General features: G+C 48.2%; 1 protein-coding gene across 18 annotated transcripts in view; it reads left to right on the forward strand.

Annotated features, from left to right (window-relative positions):
* TRAK1 (trafficking kinesin protein 1) overlaps positions 1-19,704 on the forward strand; it is a 161,426-nt gene extending 141,722 nt beyond the window's left edge. For 8 of the 18 annotated variants that reach the window (XM_021071690.1, XM_021071689.1, XM_021071691.1 and 5 more), the window contains 3 exons: positions 4,345-4,689; positions 13,612-13,714; positions 16,804-19,704. In XM_021071690.1, the coding sequence (XP_020927349.1) occupies positions 4,345-4,689; positions 13,612-13,714; positions 16,804-17,602 (1,247 nt within the window). In that variant the 3' untranslated portion in view covers positions 17,603-19,704. Of the gene's footprint in view, positions 1-4,344; positions 11,072-13,611; positions 13,715-14,811; positions 14,903-16,803 lie in introns of those variants that run through there. The other 10 variants (XM_021071696.1, XM_021071686.1, XM_021071697.1 and 7 more) reach the window with 4 other exon arrangements.

Below are 20,556 nucleotides of genomic sequence, written 5' to 3' on the forward strand. Positions count from 1 at the left end.
TGTATCTGTGCCTAAAAAGAGTCCAGTTATTCACCCCAAAATAACCAGGTTTCAATTCTGGGGGGGGCAGTATCCGTGTTAGGATATGTGCTGTAAGATGAGTCTGTATTTGTTAAAGACCCAAGAAATGCTGGGTGCCATATTCTCCAAAGGAAGGAAGAAGGTGGACCTTTTTTCATGATTACTTTTTAATTGTATAATTTAGGTACTTCTTAGATTTCAGAAAAGGGATGGCTCATCCTTTCTTTAATTGTTTATTCAGTTGTAAGCTTGGTGATTGTTTTCTGATCCACAATTATGTCTGTTTTTCTTTCAATAAAATCTTCCATTTCTGCAATTTTACTTTTTGCCTTTCTTTTCTTTTTTTCTCCTTTGTCTCTGTAAGGTCATTGGAATTTAGCATCTCTATCTTGTCTGCTTTCTATATTTTACTTTGTGTTTCATTAGATCATCTAAGAATATGTTCTTAGATTCATTTTCCAAAATATTATAGGAAGAGTTTTTTTTTATTATTTTGACCAATTCATCTTTTTCTCTCTTAATCTGGTGACTTAGATATCAGTATTATTGTGATAAATTAATAGAGCAAGAGGGAATCCTATTAGATTTGCAAAATAAATTTCATCTGCAGTACCCTGCTTACCAGGAACTTATGCCACTACCATTAAAAAGTCATGTCTCGTGTGGCTCAGTGGGTTGAAGATCTGGTGTTGCCCCTGCAGTGGCTTGGGTTCCTTCTGTGGCATGGGTTCAATCCCTGGCCTGGGAACTTCTGCATACCTAAGCTTCGCCAAAGGAAAAAAAAAAGTCATGTCTCATCACTATGGCCTGTAAGGCATCCTCATGATAGAGATCTATCACTTTGGCTCCATTTTGTAGTTCTCTGACTTCTTAGCTGTTTAAAATACAACCAATATTTCCTTCTTTCTCTCTTCCACAATTACTTTTTTATATTACTACATTTAATTTGATCTGGTAGAGTGCTGACGTGGAAGTCTGCCTGATGCTGGGTTCAGGACAGCTCTAACTGTGGTACTGGTTAAGTTACCTCACCTTTTTGAGGCCTGTTTCCCTTATTGTGAAATAGGGCTCACATCTGCCACATGAGATTGTGGCAAGGAGTAAATGTGATGATGTATTTTGTATTAAGCTCAGCACCTAACAGATGCTTATTAAAACAGAGGCTCCTTGACCTTGCCCCTATTCTAGTAACTCAGGTAAAAAGGGCAGCCTTACCAGCGTTGAGACCTGGACCAGCATTGTGCTGGGGCCATGTTCTTAAAACATACTTTTCCATTGGTCCACTAAGAAGCTGATAGGATTTTTGTGCTCTCCAATGGCCCAGGTAAATGTACCTGGGGTGAAGCCCCTGGAGAATGTTGACTGGGTTCATAGCAGATAGCCAGTCTGTGTCTTCCATCTATGTCTTCCTTCCCTATTTAATTAATCCTGCTGTCTGCTCACTGGTGTCAGCCAAAATAGCCGGGCTAGATGTTTAAGATGCTAGCACTCTTGTCTCTTCATCATACCTTTTAAGCAGGGGGAGAATAAACATCCAAACGGGAATGAGATATATCTTCATTAAAAAGATGAATTGGGCAATATTTCCCCCCCTGTATTTTTCTCTTCCTTTCTGATCAATTATAACCAAATAGTATTTCCAAATAAATTAATATGTAATTGGGGGAAAGTATACACTTCTAAACTGTACATTATCCAGCAGGTTTAGTGCTAAAAGGACCAGGGTGCTCTGCCGACATAAATAGACTTAGTTTTCTTCTTCTTTGGTGATGAAAACTTTTTACTTAGAACGGTGGGGTATAGAAGGACAGCAAACAGAAGGAAAGGGACCATGACCACAATTGCATTTTCTGTGCCGTCCACGCCCTGCTCCATAGACCATCTCCGGGTCAGCTAGGAGCATGAAAGCGCCTCTCTTTGCCTGCCTGGTCCTGGTGATTATGCCTGCACACATCCCCAGGGGTGGGAATGTGTGCATCTCCTGGAGAGCTCTGGACACCCCCAGGAAAATCTCACTGCCCAGCATTTATTCTTCCATATTCTAAGTCCAGGTTCCTGCAAGGGATGCTGATGGCCTTGCTTGTTTTCAGACCTGTGATGGGGGGAGGTAGACAGTGTGAAGTTAAGGAGAGCACTGGGCCTTTAGCATGGAACTCTGCTTCTGCTACATTGACTTTGGAAGTTAGGTAACTTCAGTGAATCTCTTTCTGTGAGATAGGAGTAATAATACTTATCCGGTGGGGCAGTTTTGAGGCGTGAGTGAAGGTGATACAGGTTAACAAGCTGCCCTGCAGGCCCATTTCCATACAGAGTAGCATTTTTAAAAATGGTGCTGTGGTGCCTGGGACTCAGGACCCCAGGAACTGGTTTGGACATGTCTGCAGAGCCCTGGCCAGTGACGCCCGGCCCCAATTGCATGAGAGCTCCTTTAGGGAGAGAGTTCACAACTCTTTCGGGGTCTCAAAGGATCTATGAATTAAGAACCAGAGCAGCTCTGGATCAGGGTTCCTTGGTCTTGGCCCTGTTGACACTTGGGGTAGATAGTTCTTTGTGGTGGGGCTGTGCTGGGTATTACAAGATGTATCTCAGCATCCCAAGTTCTGCCCACTAGATGCCATTAGCCTCCCTCTCCCTCCATAACCAAAAATGTCTCCAGGCGTTACCTAGCGTCAGATCATCTCTGGTTGAGAACCACGGCTCCGAGTGTATCTTCCCACCCAGTGGGAGAACAAGTATGTGAGGCCCTCTTTCATTATCTGCACTTCTCATCTTTTTTTTTTTTTTTTTTTTTTTTTTTGCATTAGGAATATTTTCTATTTACATTCAGTAGAGTCAGGTTAAGTAGGTTGCTATTGTACTTGTGACCCTTCAGTACAAACTGGGATAGACCCCAAAGTTTTTTCTCTTTTACGTGGATTCGAAATTGCCTGTTTACAAAATCCTTTTTAAGCGGGAGCTGTCCCGTGAGAAGTTTCTTCTCAGCTGTGCTGTGGAGGCGGTACCCTCACTGAGAGGAGGGTTGGGGAACTCAATCACATTCCTGGCTCACTTCCTGGCCCCACCGCTCCACTGCCTTTCCCTTCTTTCACCCTGACTCCTGAGCTGCTGGCTCCTGGCATCCCTGGTTCCCTTTTCGGATGTCCCCCAGGACAGCCTGATAGCCCACAGGGATTCTTGTCCTCCCCTCAGAGGACGCCCTCTGGAAACCAGCAGTGACAGTCTGGGAGGCCAGTTGGGCAGGAGCTTTTTCATGGCTGGGAACCACTCTCAAAGTCTGTCTTTTGAGTGTGGACTGCTGTTCGTGTGGCTAGCTTCTTCATCTGTGGAATTGGGATAGAACGCCCAGCCTCATGGACCGGGTACCCCCAATACCATGGCCGTGGGAGCAGTAATAAGTGTCCCAAGAGGAAAAGGGTTGCTCTGGCAGGTGGAGTGGGCAGAATCCTGGTACAGAGCAATCTGCTAAAGGTTCTGAGATGTTGTTCCTCACTGAATACACTTCTTGGCCCATGTTTCCTAAGCGGTCTTGGTCTTGGAACGCATCTCTTGATGAACACCTGATACACATCCTCAGAGACATACTGTGGTCTTATTACAGACCTTGTACGGTGACATCTGAGTCCTGGGGCCTAGTGTCACTGAGGAGATGGGTTCCTCTGCTTCTGACCTCTGTGTGGACTTACGTGTTCCTAAATCACATCTCTTTAAGCCAATTCCCACTCCCCAAACCTGCAGCCTGTCAAGGTTGCTGCCAGGATACAGAAAACCTAGGTGAAGGTGAGGCCATGCCTACCACTTACTTATGTATGTGCTACTTTAATTTCTTTTTGCTCTTCTTGTTGTGGGCCCTAGAGATGGTTTAACATCATCTTATGCTGCTTCTGCTGTGTCTTCCCTGTTCCTAGCAGGGAAGTGTGTACTTGGCATAGAATCTGTACATATCCACCGCCTGCCGCCCCCCGCCCCCCTTCTGTGCTTGCATCTCGTATTTTTTCCTCTTCTGTTCTAAAGTGATCCTGCGTTGGATTTGGGGATTAACATCAGTTGATTAAAATAGTTTGTCACCAAACATAGGATGACATTAATTTTTTCTTTTTTTAAAAAAATTGATTGCTGGCCTTACATTGACACCCCTTGCGGGCATGGAAGGGGGATTAGCAAGCAAGGGCAGCTGTGTGGGTGGCCCTACCTGAGCCCACCTGCGGTGCCCCGGGCCCTCGGGGCTCCCACTCCACACTGGAGGGAGGTGAACAGCCATGGGCTCAGACTCCCGTCCTAACCCTCTCTTCTCCCTGTCGCCCCCTCTGCCCTTTCTTCCACAAGGTTCTGCCACCCTTCACCACTGGCAGCAGCTGGCTCAGCCTCACCTTGGGGGCATCCTGGACCCCCGGCCCGGTGTGGTCACCAAGGGCTTCCGGACTCTGGACGTTGACCTGGACGAAGTGTACTGCCTTAACGACTTTGAGGAAGACGACACAGGTGACCACATTTCCCTCCCGGGCCTAGCTACCTCCACGCCAGTTCAGCACCCAGAGACCTCAGGTGAGAGGTCCCGAGCACGCGTGACTGTCTCAGGCAGCAGAAGTTACCCGAGCCGGCCTCAGGCTTCCCCAGAGGAGATGCAGGAGCCGCCAGCGGCCGAGAAGGAGGAGGAGGAGGAGGGGTCTGGTGAGGGCACCGCGATCAGTCCTGTAAACCTGGCGCCTCTCCCGGAGGCAGAGTTCCGGGCCATTCTCACCTCTGTTCCGAGCACCATCCGTAGTGCCTCTCTGTCTGTAGCTTCCGCTCGTCTGTGTGGGTGATGATGAAGCATTCCCATCGTGCGGGTCTGTTTTTTAATAGAGTCAGATGCCTCCTTTTGTAACAAGTAGGTCTGGCTCCCTGCCCATCTTGGAGGTGCATGGCCCAGCGGGCTCTCGAAGGGGAGCAGGAAAGGCTGCTAAAAAGACGTGGGTTATTACCCCCTCACACACACACATCGCCCCCAGAACATCAGCTCCCCGTTCCTGGTCTGGGTCCCTCGCCATGTCTAACAGGCAGCTTCTCGAGTCCCCTGGTGGCTTCCAAACTGAGCTGAGCCGACTTGGGCAGTTTTATGAGTGCCGGATTGTTCAGAAGGTGAAAGGCAGAATCTGTTACCTACACAATGCATTAAAATTGGAAGAAGCCCAGAAAGGGTTTGGGATTTCAGACAACACATCATACATCAGCCTGTTCCCTTTCCTAACTGCAGTGAAGGCGTATGAGTTTTCGCTCCAGCTTATTACATGTGTTCAAAATGGATTTTTTAAAAGTGTTTTAGCAATGTTCCTTAATCCAACAAGCCCTCAGAGGATGTCGGTCAGCTCTTTTAGAGAACTCTAGATGAATCTGGAAAGAGCCTTGACAGATCTCTGTGCACCTACCTCTTCCCCATAGTAAATACAGGACCATGAGTTTGCAGAATTACTCACACATCCTAGGCATCTCTGAGATGAAAAGCTTTGTGATCAGGGCCCTGGGATCACAGGGTCATGTGGTTTTACTGTGTATCCCAGACTTCCTGGACCTCCTGGTTGCTTGGGCTGAGGGGAGAGACCCAGAAAAAGATGAATTAACTCAGTGTCATCATCTTCATGACATTCTCAAGTCACCTGGTTTGAGGAGAGGACGTTTGTCTTTGTGGCTGGTAATTTTCATTCATGAAAAGCCCAACACTCCCCACAAAGTACAGGGCAGGGGAGAGCTGAGGTTCACGGTGGTATCTCCCCTCCCCTGGCTAAGTTCACACACCTGTGGCCAAGGGACTTTTTGCTTCGAGTGAACTTTAGAGGTATCATCATGTAAAAAGAATTGTTTAGCTCCTAGGTTTATTTATGGTTTATTTTTATTTTTTAGCTATTAAGTTACCAGGTTAAGCTTGCAAGGGAATGAAAATCCTTATTCTTTAGGATCTTCTCACTTAAGAAAAGGAAACCAGCTTTAGCATTGTTACCTGTCTTTGTCATCAGCACTGGTGTGCTTCCAGAAGACACCATGTCTGCTGATGTTATAGCCAAAGGGGCAGGCATTGTATTGCAGGCTTCGCTGCAGCCCTACAGGTGGAATAGAAGGTGAATCCTGTAAATTTAAAGAAGCACCATTAGGTTCTTCTCTGAGAAGTTGAAGAGAAGGAATAAACCTTATCAGGTCAGCTAAGACCATCTCTCTGAGGACAGAGGGAGTGAGGGTACCAGATACAAGGAGCTAAGTCCCAATCACTTTCCTTACAACACAAAAAGGCGTTATCCGTCACTTCTCTCTTTACTCAAACCTGTAGCAAGTCCATTCCAGCAACTTTGAGGAGAGGCACACAAACGTACTGTGGAGGGGTCATGCTGGAACTGCATGACCAAAAAGAATGGATATAGGAAGTTCCCATTGTGGCTTAGCAGTAATAAGCCTGACTAGTATCCATGAGGATTCGGGTTCAATGCCTGGCCTCACTCAGTGGGTTAAGGATCTGGTGTTGCCATAAGCCGTGGTGTAGGTCACAAACACGGCTCAGATCCCAAGTTGCTGTGGCTGTGGCTGGCAGCTGTAGCTCTGATTCAGTCCCTAGCCAGGGCTCTTCTAAATGCTGCGGGTGCAGCCCTGAAAAGCAAAATAAAATAAAAAATAAAAGAAAGGAAGGAAGAAAAAAAGAATGTTAGGGATTGCTCAAGGTAATTTAGGGAAGGTCTGATCAACTAGACCTGGATTCTTTTAAGCTTGTTTTCTGGGTAGAACTTATTAAAAGTTCAACACAGGAGGGAAAGGCACGAGCAGTGACTTGGCTCTGTTTTCCCTCTATGTGGAATGACAGGGCCGTTTTGAGTCTTGGAATGTGAGAAGCACATCACTCTACATAAAACATCTCAGAGGCCCCGAGTGGCACTATGCACACAATCTTGGAGTCACAGGAAGACAGAGAGGCTTCAGTGGGAAGGCCTGGGGCATCCTCTGTCTTGGGATGGCCTGATCCCTGCCTTGGTCTGTTCTTTCCTGGTGCCAAACAGCACAATTCCAGGAGCTGCCATGTGCCTGGGAAAAAGTAGTTGGGAGAAACTCTGAAAACAGAAGGTGATTAACCTTTTTAAAAAAAAAAAAAAAACTGGTCTTATGAAAAGAAATTGGGAAAATTTTGTATATTAGGCACTTTGTCTAGAGCCTGATCTCTCATGGACAAAAAATTTTGAGTACTGAAAAAATTTATTAGTATATTTAATGTATTATTGTTATCATCATTTGATTTTTATAATCCCATGTCTTTAAGAAGGATGAATCCTTGTTGTTCTATTTGTAAATAATTTAGATGATTAAAATGGATTATTTAAAACAATTTTTAGATTATAGTTTTACTTTATTTCAGTGACTATTATGTTTTAATTCATATAGAAAGTACACTTTTATCAGAAATAGATATAATCTCATACTACCAGTGTTCTGAATATTAGGTATTTCATGTGTAGAGAAGAGCCTGCATGTGGTGAAGGATTAAGATCAGCGTTTTTTTAAAGTCACACAGTTATGCTGGTAGATGGTTGACTGGATGGACAGTCCAGTTGAATTATCTCAGTTATTATTGCCTTAATTCTTTTTTTTTTTTTTTGAGTTTAAAAGGCCAGCCAAAAAGAGGTTTTTTTTTAAATTATTCAACGAATTTTATTACATTTATAGTTGTACCTTAATTCTTAAAGGGCAGGCAGAGGCAGGATTAAAGCAACATAGAAAAAAGCAAAAGTCAGTTTAATACTCATGCATGTGGAGACCATTTCCAGTAAGAAAAATCTCCTAAAATAGTCTACAAATCATGGCAGCCTTTCTGACAGTGGTCCTGCAGGGAAGCTGTGTCATATTTAGGGCTAAGATCCTAAAGTAAGTGTTGAAGGCAAAAATCACATTTGGTCAGCAGTGCCCTTGAAAATCTCTGATGCTGCAGCACATGGGTCCCCAGAAGCAAAAGCCAACAGCTAGCTTCTTTTGTAGCTTTCTTTGATACATGGGTCTAGCTAGGTTCTGTTCAGGAGCAGTTACTTGAAGGGAAGGGAGCATCTGGTGGATGAAAGGAGGCAGAGGAAAAGCTCAGGAGCTGAGGATTACTCCAGCTTCTTTCAGGATGGGTGTAAGCACAGCCCCTTACCCCCCTCTCCCCCCACCTCCCACCACGGGCATCCTGCTACCCTGCCAGCCCCGCTGCAGAAGCAGGACTCAGGTGAGCTTGTGAGGAAACATTGGCTGTGGAACCTGACGGATCTGGAAGGAAAAATCTGGCACCTTCTATTCAGAGACCGTCGGGTCTGAGAAGGTTTCCTTCTGGTCCCCACAAAGAGAGTTGACAACGAGTTCCCACTCTGTGAGACTTTTCAAGCCAGCCCCGGTGTGCAGCGGTTACAGGAGTTGGCTCACTATGGACAGAGCAGGGGTCTGCTCCTACTCCCCTGTATTAGGAGGTGGTGAGGAATCCCTGTGCTCTTCCATCAAAATATATATTAAACCGGAACAGGCCAACTGCAGCCCAAAGTGGAAAAATAAATGAAGAACCAGATAACGGACTTCTTCAAGACAGCTTGGAGTCAACCCTGCTTAAAATTTCCAGAACAAGCCCACTTGCTGGAAGCACTTTCTCTATGGAACCTCACCTCTGAAAACCACAGGAGAGCCCTCTCACACTCCGAGGGGCACGACATGGACTGTTGAGTGGGCGCCTGCACTCCGCCCATTTTCCACCCCCTCTTCAGGCTCCGAGGGCCCCTGAGGAAGTACGCGGGTGGGTGTAGAGGCTCAGATACGGTTTCCGGTTGCGCCGCCTAGTGGCTCATAGGAGCAGTGCACTTTTGAGCTGGCTCCTGGATCACACTGGATGATGGTCTTGATGCAGCTTAGCCAGGCCCCTTCCTGGTGTCACCACAGAAAGACTGAGAGAAAGGCAGAGAGCATGTGGTCCAGCTTTGTTGGCATCTGAAGGCTCCAGAGAGATTTGTTTTGCATTTTTCCTTTTTGACATTTTAACAGCCTTCTGAAAAATCCCTTTATCTCCTGCAGCCACTTGAGGGAATTTCTTGTCCTCTCTGTGCAAAACTATGAGATTGTCCCTCTGGTAACTCGTATACTTTTTAGATGAAACGGACTAGACAGCTTAGTATAGTAGGATGAGTAGACTTTTCATTTTTAAAATTTTTGCAGAAACCAAAAATAAGTTGTGCAGAAACCAGAAAAAAGATCTTGTGATGTGGTTCACATTCTCTGTAACAGAAACCTCCCAAAGGCCTATGGGCTGGATGTCTGCAAAGGGGATTCAGAGGTCCTTAGAGCTGCAGGAGCAGACAAGGACTGTGTTGAAGAAATACTTAAGAAGCAGAGAAAAATAGTTGCAGGTCCATGTCAGTCCTGGAACTAAAGGCTTTAAAGATGTCCTTATAACACTGTGTAGTTTAAAAATCACTTTCATCTTATTGTTTTAAAAAGAAAAGCTGTACTACTGTATCTGAAATAGCGCTTGGTTCCCCACCCCCCAAAGAAGAACTCTTGTTGAAATGACTTTGATCATGAGCTTTTCCCACATGAACTCATCATAGAACTTTTTTTTTGAGAGAAGTTCATGCACAGAAGTGATAGAAAAAGTCTTTAGAGCATTTTCTATGCCCCGAGAGTTTAGTTTTTTAGGAAGAATTCTAAATCATTGTTTTTTGCTTTTATGAATGGGCATATAGTTGACAGGTAAAGATACACCCCCCTCCCCAGTGGGGTGTGTGTGTGTGTGTGTGTGTGTTGGTGAATGAGTTTATAGAAATGGCAGAGTAGATCCAAGTTGTGTGACAGCAGCTTCGCATGACATGTTCAAGTGGCATTTTGTTTTATTTTACTCAAGGTGACCACTTCCCATGATGTATGAGAAAAAATATGGAGGGCTCTCAGTGTGTCGTAAAGACAGACCCTTTTTCCAAGATTTTGGGTCATCTTTGTAATTTTAAAAAAATATTTTAGTAAATTACTTCTGTGAGCAAAAACATAGCTTGGATGTCCAGCATTCCTCTGTCCTCTTTGATTCCCGGGGAAGCAGCCTGGGTGGGGAGAGGGTGTCACAGTACCTGCTAGAGCTCGGTGGCCCAGCTGCACCCTGACAGCTGTGCAGGCTCAGGGGAGGGTCCTTTTAAGGACTGTGTGCTACAGTGGCCTTTAGAGAGAAACGTTTCTGGTCTCCCCAGCTCACTCCTGCTTGGCCTTCCCCATGGATAGGGGAAGGGAGGCACTCTTCAGATTGAGTGACATGCGTGAGTAGTGTATGCGGATCTATCTCATCACGTGGACAGACAGGCTGCAAAGCTCAGTCATCCTGCAGGTCCCCATCAGTGTGTCTGGCCTTGACCGTGTTCCTTTCCTCTTCTCACCTTTGGAGCCTTGGGGTGCGGGGAGAGCAGTGGATTTTCCTGCCCATCTTCCCTGGAGCTTTCCGCTAAGCTGCAGTTATCCTACGGAGCACACATGCAGATAATCCGCAGCGCCATCTTCAGGGGCATCCAGGGAGGAAGCCCCTGCTCACTGGAGACTGGCAGCCGGCCCAGGAGTCCCCCACGACTGGCTGCAGAGCCAGATCCCAAGCACCCAATTTTCCAGTTGGAATCAGGTACCACACACCCCCAGGGGAGCACAGCCAGTTAGAACCATTTACCAAGTGCACCTGGGTCAGTCACGGAGAAAGTGAGCAGAGTGACTCTCCCCCATACAAAGCCCTCTGAGGCCCCCACCTTGGCTGAAGGATGTGTGCTTACACTTGGCTCATTTTCAGGACAAAAAAATCTACGAGATAGCATACTGTATGTAGTTCACCAATGTAGCAGATCTTGAATAATCCAGAAGTAATTAAATTTAAGTATTCTCTTTGATAGATTAGGATTGTGGAACAGTAAGAACCTGAGGGAGAAGCAAATAAAAATAATAAAGGATCAGGGATTGGGGGAGTACAAGTTCATTCCTAAATAAAATACTTGACGAACACGCTTGTCAGTGTTAAATACACACTGCTGTCCTTCGGTCAGACTGAGAAAAAGAATGAGGATTTAAGTAGTAAGTCAGAGCACTGAATTCAAGAAACACAGTCCTTGGAGGCCCCAGGTGAGCAGCACGAGGTGAACTCACAGCACCTAAGGCAGGATCTTGGGGTGTGGTGGGGACTGTGGCAGTGAGCCCTCAATGAGCCCCTGCTCCCTGCCCAGAAGACTCCTGGTGCCTCGTGCTTTGGGAATGTGCTCTCTTCCTGTACACAGAGCTGTAGGAATCAGCCCCTGGCAGCTCTGTGGCAGCACAAGGAGCCTTGGGCGACTCATTCTCTCTGTGTTGTGTCCCAAGGAAGGGAGATGCTGCAGCGGCCCGGCGGGCAGTGGTGACTCGGAGAGCTGGCGGGTCCAGGCGTCCCAGTGGTATTTCAGAGGGGCTGAACCTCTGGCTTTGGCACTTTTGATACTCGTTGATCTTCTTTGGTCTTCTAAAGCTGTCCATTGCTTCTGGGGAATGATGACCTCTGAATTTTAGCAGCCTTTTCCTATTCCCAAAACCCATTTGCGTAAGATGGGTTTTGCTTCTGCTGATGCAACTGTGTCTCTAAAATGTCCATCTCACACTAGCTGTTTCAATTGGAGATCCAGTACATAATGGGGTGGAGGAGGAAGTGAACTTGTGTGACCTTTTGATTTGATGTTCTGGCCCTGTGTTTAAATGGGGTATGCTTCTAAGTTGAAATCCAGCCTTGCCTTTGATTTAAAAAAAAAAAATACTCTCTTTCACCTGTTCTGTCTTAATTACTTCTACTTCCTGCATTTTTCTTTCCTCCCTTGCAAATAACCCTTCATACCTGTTATTTGGGATGCTTTTCTCAGGTTTTTTGTTGTTTTTGTTTTTAGATTTTATTGCAGTCAGAGAATCGTGATTGGTTGGTTGCCTTTTCTTCATAGCTTCTTCCATTTTTGTTTTGCTTGCAGCAGTTTTTAGTTATCTGAGTTCCTAAACTATGACCTTTATTGGTTGAGAAACAAAGATGCCTAAAGGCCATTTTTACATGCGTTTTTGACCCTCCTCCTGCTTTGCCTGGAGCTCCCTGTGGCTGGCAGTTTGCTCTTGTGGCCCTGGTGCTGGCTGCCATACCAGGGCCCACGGCAGCCTTCCTTGACACAGAGAGATGGGTCAGATGACAGTAATCAGGGCAAACAAGTCTTGCATTGCTCCTGAGTCACCGCCACCATTTTTTGTGCTCTGGCTCTGTCCTGCCTGCCTTCAATTTGCGTCTCTCTGATATTTTTTGTTTGTTTGTTTCATCTGGTTTCTAGGGTTTTTTTGTTTTTGTTTTTGTTTTTTAAAGACACTATCACCTGTGTGTGGATCTGTAGGTTTGGGGCACGGATCTCTTCTGGTTTGTTTTCCTTTTCCTTTTTGTCCAATCCAAGAGAAAACTCGCCACAAAGAGCTAGAAGATTCTAGTTCCCAGCCTTCTGAATCTTCAGCGTGCTCGTGGCCGTTGATATCCGTTTTCTCCCAGGAGGTCTCTGGGGGCTGAGCTGCAGCAGGGGTGGAGTGGGTGGAGAGGGGCCATCCTGGACTTCACCGTGCATGCTTTTGGGAGCAGCGTCTTTTTTTTTTTTTTTTTTTTTTTTTTACTTTTTTCTTTTTTACATTTGAGTTATGAATGAGGATGACCTCTACAATCATGATGTCTCCTGTAGCCTCTCTTCCTATTTATCACTTGCCAGCTCTCTGATGCATGGTCCTAACACTTCTGTGATTTACTTTGCTCTACATCCTAGTCTTCAGCTGCCTTAACAACTCTTTAGGGCTTTCAAAGGGAATAAGTTGAGGACAGTTCTGATTCGTTTTCATTAGAAACCAGACATCCTGGAGATGGCAAGAAAGCAGCCCAGAGGGACTGGTGCTGCTCACACTGCTGTGTGTCAGCCCAGCCCTGGCCTTGGAGCCTCAGCCCTGCAGAGAACCTGGGCTCTGGGATCCCTGCCACATTGTTGCTGAGGCAGCTGAGGCCCCATCTCCCTTTCTGCCGACCACAGATAGGCAGTAGTGGAGCCAGCTTCCTCAAGCCCCTTTTTGTGTAAACTGAAAAGGGAGCCTGTGAGCCTTGCCCTGTTTCCAGGTGCAAGTGCCTCTCTCCATCCCGCACCCCCCCCCCCCCCCGCGGCAGAGTTTGGCACCTGTTTGCCAATGGAAAGAAATGTAAAGCAACAAAAGACGGAAGCAGATTCGGACCTCTGAGGAGGGAACCCAAATTTACCCCCAGGGGCCCTTTAGCCCTTCAAACTGGATCCACTACTGGCCAAAGAACGCTGATGGGGAAACCCTGTCTGGATTGGGTTGGAAGCTGGAATTCGATGCTCTGCACACCAGTGCTCAAAAGTGTGGTTATTTTTGAGGGACCACCTTCGATCCAGAACATTTGCCTTTCACCTTCCTCGCCCAGATCCAGTTCACAAGGTAGCTCATCGCTTCTTGCATCTGTCGAGGGCCATATGGGATTTGGACTTCTCTCATGGGTGTACTTGGATGCAAGGACTATGTTTTGTTCCTTCCCTGCCCCTCCCCCCAATTTAGCTCACCACCCTGGGAAGTGCATGTCACAGACCAACTCCACCTTCACCTTCACCACCTGTCGCATCCTGCATCCTTCAGACGAGCTCACGCGGGTCACACCAAGGTAAGGGACTCCCCCGGTGGGGTGGGCAAGGTGGGGTGAGGGTGGAGTTGCATCCCTGTGAGACTTAATGTCAAGGAAAGCTGAAGTAGAGAAGCGCATTCAAAATCAGCTCTAGGAGTTCCTGTTGTGATGCAGCGGAAACAAATCTGACTAGGAACCATGAGGTGGCGGGTTCAATCCCTGGCCTCACTCAGTGGGTTTAGGGTCTGGCATTGCCGTGAGCTGTGCTGTAGGTGGCAGACGCGGCTCGGATCCTGTGTTGCTGTGGCTGTGGCTGTGGCCAGCAGCTGTAGCTCTGAATAGACCTCTAGCCTGGGAACCTCCATGTGCCGTGGGTGCGGCCCCCCCCCCAAAAAAAAAGAAAAGCAAAAAGCAAAAAACAAGCAACAAGCAACAACCACAAAACAAAATCAGCTCTAGCCAGCAGAGGCATCTTGCAAGATTGCAGTCACCTGTTCTGAGTCCCATCTTTTTGTTTTTTTTGGAATCAAAACTTCTGTTGATTCAGATCCAGCACAGATAGAGACACCTGGACCCACCTTTAGTTGCCCTTTTATTGGCTGTGGAAATTCTTACGCTCCTCCTTCACCAGCTAAAGCTTAGGACACTTCCACAGGCCCTGAGGCCAAGTCTGTTGGTTTTTTGCCCCAAAGTTTGCCAGAGAGTGTGGAGTTGTTTCACAGAGTGGAGTCCCTGAGCCCTTATGCCTCTGGAAATGGCCCCAGGAACCATGCATCCCGGCCACACTATAATGACCAATATGATAAAACTTGAATGGAACCACATGCCCAGCGTGTTCACTTTCCCTCGGGCACCTCTAAGAAGCCATCCAAGTTGGCACCTTCTGGCTAGGGGACTTGTAAGGCCTGGGGTGGTCTGCGTGGCTGGATGTCAGGCCTCCACCGGAGCTTCCAGTAAGAGGAACCTGGTCTCCCCTGGCATGGTGGCGTGACCCACTCAGCCTTTTTCTCTGTGGTGCGAGGTGCCTGAGTGAGTGGTAAAGCAGACTGGAGGGAGGCGAGCAGGGCCAGCGCGGAGGGAGCACCCCCCCCCCCCCCGCCCCAGGAGCACCTTCAACTATGAATAATTCTCCGCAGGTCATGTGAGGAGGACGACGAAGCAGCCCCAGGCCCCGTTGAGCTGAGAGCAGATGTAGGGCAGAGAGTGAGCCCACAGGCGAGGCAGGGGGTGAGCACGCCGCCCGCAGGGTCTGCCTGGCACGGCCCGTGAAGGAGCTGTGTGTGCACGCGTGGCCGCCACTAACCCGGGACGGAGGCGTTGGATGTGTCTCTGTGGTTGTGCCTGGCTAACTCGGCCTTGACAGTGGATACCCCTAACCTGTCTAAATACCCCAGTTGAGCCGAGCACCAGCACTAATCCAGGCCTAACCGAGGTTCTTACCGGAAGGGGATCTCTAAGTGTCTCTCTGTCTCCCTTCCTGCCTCTGGAGGACCCGGCTTCCCCATCCCTCGCCTTGTGTTTGGAGACCACGGGACAGAGCTCCCCCCCGGGAGAGGCTGGCATCCCTGTGCTCTTCTGATTGTAGCCATAGGACTCAAAACCGTACACCTGCCCTCCTCTCTAAGTCCTCTGGCCTTGAGTCAGGGATGAGAAAGCAAGAGAAGCTTTTTGCCTGAGTTTGCGAGAATGGTGGCTTGAAGCAAAATGGAAGATATCCCTAGGAATGGCTCTGAGGAAAAGATTTTAAGTCCAGATTTTTAGGGCCCTCTATTGCTTGTGCAGCAACATTTTGTAGGATTCCACCTGTGTCTTTTGAAGAATCCACCTTTGAACCTTAGGCATCTGCTGTGGTTTCTAATCCCATGTTCCTCGCAGTGCTCCCCACCCACCAGCATCCTCACCCAGAGCTTATGTGAACGGGCCTGTTCGGGGTTCCTCACCCTGTGCTGACTGGCCAGTGGTGAGGTCACCTGAGTGTGGCACCAAGGGATGCTTCAGCTTGTACTTGGCTTTCGACCTGTCCCTCCTGTGGGGGCGGGGGGGGGGGGGGGAACCTGCTCCAGAGCCCACCCCCTTCCTCCCCTTTCCCTAAATTGGTGCTTTGCCCAGGATATCTGGCCCCACGCCTGTCAGGCTGGGGAGAGAGGGCCTGCCCCACTTCCTGGGGACCAGCCAGCTGGCTGTGTGGCCTCAGCCCCCATCCTTGTAGCAGCTGTGAAAAGAGAGTTTCCCCTGGTGCTCAGGCAGACAGCAGTGCATTCCCCACTGCTGCCCACTCTACTTTCTGCCCTAACTCCGCTCACTACTGGACTCCAGATTCTGGATTATAGTGGGTCCTCAGTCAGTATGCCGTGGATAGGTGAAGGAATCTTGCCACTTCTTCTTAGTAGCCAGGTTTCACACACCCAGTGGATCTCTTTCTAGGTGGCTCCCTAGGTGAAGATGGGTAGTACATGATGTGTCTTCTGCTGACCCTGTAACTCCATTCATCAGGATGGACTTGGACACCCAGGGGAAGAGGACTAAGGGGCAGTGGGGTGCAGAGGAAAGAGCACTGTGGTGGGAGTCAAGAGGCTGGGGTCTGTTCCTGCCTTGATGTGCACCTTCAGCCTCAGTCTCCCCATCACCCAAAGGCCCTCAACCTGGATATTGCACCAGCTTCAGACATGCCCAGGATAAACTGTCATAGCCCATAGTCCTGCTTAACTTCTTGCCTCAGGGAAGTGATTCTTAGGAAGGGACACAGGAGTTTAAGTAAATTTGGTAGGGATGTAAAGCCTCTCTGCTAAAGGGCTTCCTCCCCGCCTTTGAGGTTGCTGAGACTTGGTTTCAAATCCAGCGTCTTCCACTGAATAACTGTGATGTTGGGGAAGCCACCTAATCTGAGCCTCAGTTTCCTCATCTGCAAAGGGGACAGTTGTACCCATCCTCCAGGCTGAGAGAAGGGAATCACATGCAGCTTCCTGTTAATTTAAAACGCCCCCCCCCACTTCTTCAGCTTAGTCTGGGGGAGTCCCCTCAGCATGTCCCAGGCCTGCCCTGTGCCCCTGCAGGGGGCTGGCCACGGACCCTTTTCTTGGTGTTCGTGGGCATTTTCTGATAAATGACCTGTTGTCTTTCCTTATCAGCCTTAACTCGGCCCCGACTCCTGCTTGTGGCAGCGCCAGCCACTTGAAGTCCACACCAGTGGCCACGCCGTGCACTCCCCGGAGACTGAGCCTGGCAGAGTCTTTCACTAACGTCCGTGAGTCCACCACCACCATGAGCACATCCCTGGGGCTGGTGTGGCTGCTGAAGGAGCGGGGCATTTCTGCGGCTGTGTACGATCCCCAGAGCTGGGATAGGGCCGGCCGGGGCTCCCTCCTGCGCTCTGGCACTCCCAGGATGGCCGTGATCCCCTCTACCCCGCCCAACTCGCCTATGCAGACACCCACGTCTTCCTCACCCTCCTTCGAATTCAAGTGCACGAGCCCTCCCTATGACAACTTCCTGGCTTCCAAGCCGGCCAGCTCCATCCTGAGGGAGGTGAGGGAGAAGAAGGTGGTCCGGAGCAGTGAGAGCCAGACCGACGTGTCTGTGTCCAACCTCAACCTCGTGGACAAAGTCAGGAGGTTTGGCGTGGCCAAAGTGGTGAACTCGGGGCGAGCCCACGTCCCCACCTTGACTGAGGACCAGGGACCTCTCCTCTGTGGGCCCCCAGGCCCCGCGCAGGCCCTTGTCCCCGGAGGCCTGGTGCCCGAGGGGCTGCCCCTCGGATGCCCCACTGTCACCAGTGCCATCGGCGGGCTCCAGCTCAACAGTGGCATCCGACGGAATCGCAGCTTCCCCACCATGGTGGGGTCCAGCATGCAGATGAAAGCCCCTGTGACACTCACCTCGGGCATCTTGATGGGTGCTAAGCTCCCCAAACAAACTAGCTTACGGTGAGGCTGGGAGGGGGCCCTGCCCCAGACAAGACCAACCTTGCTCCCGCCTCCCTCTCTCCTCGCCTGCACTGCGCGCTCTCCCTCTGCCCTCCTCTGCCCATCCCCTCCTGAGCTAGACAGACAAATCAACCTCGTGCCTAATGGGGGCAGAACGGAGACTCTGTAAAATGTGTACATAGGACTTGGAGACCTGTTTCCACCCTGCTCTTCCTTCGAATCCCCCGTGGGAAGCGCCCTGGCACTGGCTTTGCTCTCTTGAGGACTTGGCCTGTGTAAGCTGGGGGCAGGGGCAGTCGGGTCGCCTCCCTCTCCTTTCTTTTGAGAAGCACTGAACCCCCCTCCCCCGAAAAATGTGTTCTTATCCCATGGATAGGAAACCAGTGAATATGTGGCCGGTTGCCAGAGCCACACATCCCGAGCTGTCACGTGGCACAGTGGCTCTGCCGCCCGGTATCACTGGACACCTCACCGCGCCCGCCCTGTAAGAGCATAAGGGGCCTCCGTCTGCAGCCACGTGCAGCTGCTGTAGCTTTCACAGTGGGAGAGCTGTTCTTTCTCGGGTCCCAGCTTCTTCAAGACCTTCACTGCTAGGCCCCAACAGATGGTCACTTCTTTTTTTCAGCTGTGACTTTTTCTTCTCATGCCTTCAACCCGAAGTTGTCCTTTCATGTTTTTAATCCACTGTCAAAAGAGAATGTATTTACACTCCTGCTGCACTGTTCGGCAGCCCCTGTATGTTTTGTGTGATTTGTTTTGTTTTTCCAGTTTTTGTTTGTGTATTTTTTTTTTTTTTTATATGCAGGGAGGTAATGGTACTAGATGGGACGTCACAGTGGATGTTCTCTCTGTGGTTCCGTGACACTGAAACACAAGTTTCAGATATACCAAGCCGCTAATGAGAGAGCAGCTTTTTTTGCTGGGATCCAGTGTCATAACCAAATTAAGATCAGACCTAAGACGATTTCAACAACAGGATCATAAGGAAAGGGGGTTTGGGGAAAGGTGGTAAGTTTGTCAGCAGTAAAGGGAAAAGAAAAGAACCACGGCCAAAGGTGATACCAAACCGGTTCACAGAGCAATGAGGCTTTGGTGATCCGCTGTCTCTGGTCCTAACCGGTGAGTGTTCTTTCACGCCTGTGGTCTTCCGCTGCAGCCATTCAATGCCCATGTGTTTTGCCTTCTTGTTTCAGAACAAGAGTGGTCCCAACAAAGCCTTTCTGTCCTTGTGCCACTTTTTATCCTTAGGAAAATGTAGAGGCATTGCAAGAAGAACCACAAACAAACAGGAAGCCTGGTCTCATCGCTGTCGCCAAGTTTTGAACTTTTATTTATTATTTGTGTGTGTCATATTTTAAACAAACATCCTCTGTCCTCTCCAGCTTGGTCACCGTGCGTCTGCAGTTTTCCAGTCCAAGCAGGTCATTAATTTATTCTGATCTGAGGACCGCAATTCACATCACCGTGCCCTGTAGCCATTTGTTCTAGACACTGATGGAAGGATAGCATCATATGCAAGCAAAATAATTATTTTATGTGTGTGCGCACGTGTCCGCCCACACACACACGCATGCATGCACACACACAAACACACATACACACCATTCCTCTTCTCTCCCCACCTTGGCAAAAGATGTATCCTTCAATTAAGTAAGTGTGACCTTATGTCCGCTGAAGATACTTTGAGAAAGTCCCCTGGAGCAAGCTTCGGTCCCACAATTTCAGACTATTTATTCTCCAGACACGAAGGTGTTGGTTAATTATGTTTTTAAGTCTCCTCGCTGTGGTATATGTGCACTCACTGCAAGGGACTTATATCTTTTTATTTGAATGTATTTCAAAGCAGTTAGTAGAATAACAAAGGAATATAAAAAACACGGACTGAATGGACCATTTTATGTTTTCAGAAAGAGGAGCCACCCACCATCACAAAGGAAATACCTGTATAAAAATTGGCAATTTGGAGGTGTCAGTATTTAGCATAGTCAATAAATGATCAACATTGTGCAACCACTACCAAAAAGTGTGTTGTAATGCATCCAAAATCAACAAAAGTTTATTTGCTAATGAGTACCAATAAAATAAGTTCAAATGATGGAAACCACACTGCTACTCAGATTTGTATTTTGTTCTTATCCTTTCATCAAGAAGATGATCTCTTCATAAAAGACTTGACTCTTCAGGGAAATAAAATGAGAGACATATACTTCTGTCATGTCCCCCCTTTTTAATGAAATATTGTGCCTTAGATAAACTTCCAATCAGAACCTGAAGTCCTTCCTCCCTTTTCAGGGCTGTATACTATTCTGTCACATGAACACACTGTGTTTGAATACAAGCACACTCCCATGGAGCTTTAAGTTAATTCTATACGTTTGCTATCACAACACTGTAATGAAAAACCTTGCATGTATGAATTTATGTATATCTGAGCCCTGGCCCCAGCCCAGGAAGTTCTTGCAGAGGGCACCATGGCCCAAAGGGAAGTTGTCAAAGAGGGGGTTGATGGGACCAGAGAGCAAAGATGTCAAAGTCTTGGTTTTTAGTTATGAAGAAAGAAAAGGCTGAGTATATGCATTTTGGTATAAGACCAAAAGATTTGGATTGAAAATTTACTGAACCAGTGTTTCTACTACTTACCCTCCTCCCCTATGCTCCCCTCCACCCCTCCCAGGGCCCAAACAAGTTCACCAAAGTGGTGCAGGAATGAGGGAGCTGGCCGAGTCCAGGGCCTAGGAAAAGCCTTGGATGAGTCTGGAGATCAGAGGATAAGCCAGTTTCCCATGGAAAACCTGAGAAAGTGGAGCTGTTCCAGAACCTCAGCCTACCTCTCATCACAAGGCAGTGACCACAAGGGGCAGGGAGAGAGGAAATGGCAGCAAGGGGATCTCAATGGAGAGCTCCCCAGGAGATTCCCAAGTCTCTAGCACCAGAGAAATGTGGGACTCACTTCCAAAC

The sequence above is a fragment of the Sus scrofa genome, chromosome 13, assembly GCF_000003025.6.
Source record: "Sus scrofa isolate TJ Tabasco breed Duroc chromosome 13, Sscrofa11.1, whole genome shotgun sequence".
Lineage (NCBI taxonomy): Eukaryota > Metazoa > Chordata > Mammalia > Artiodactyla > Suidae > Sus > Sus scrofa.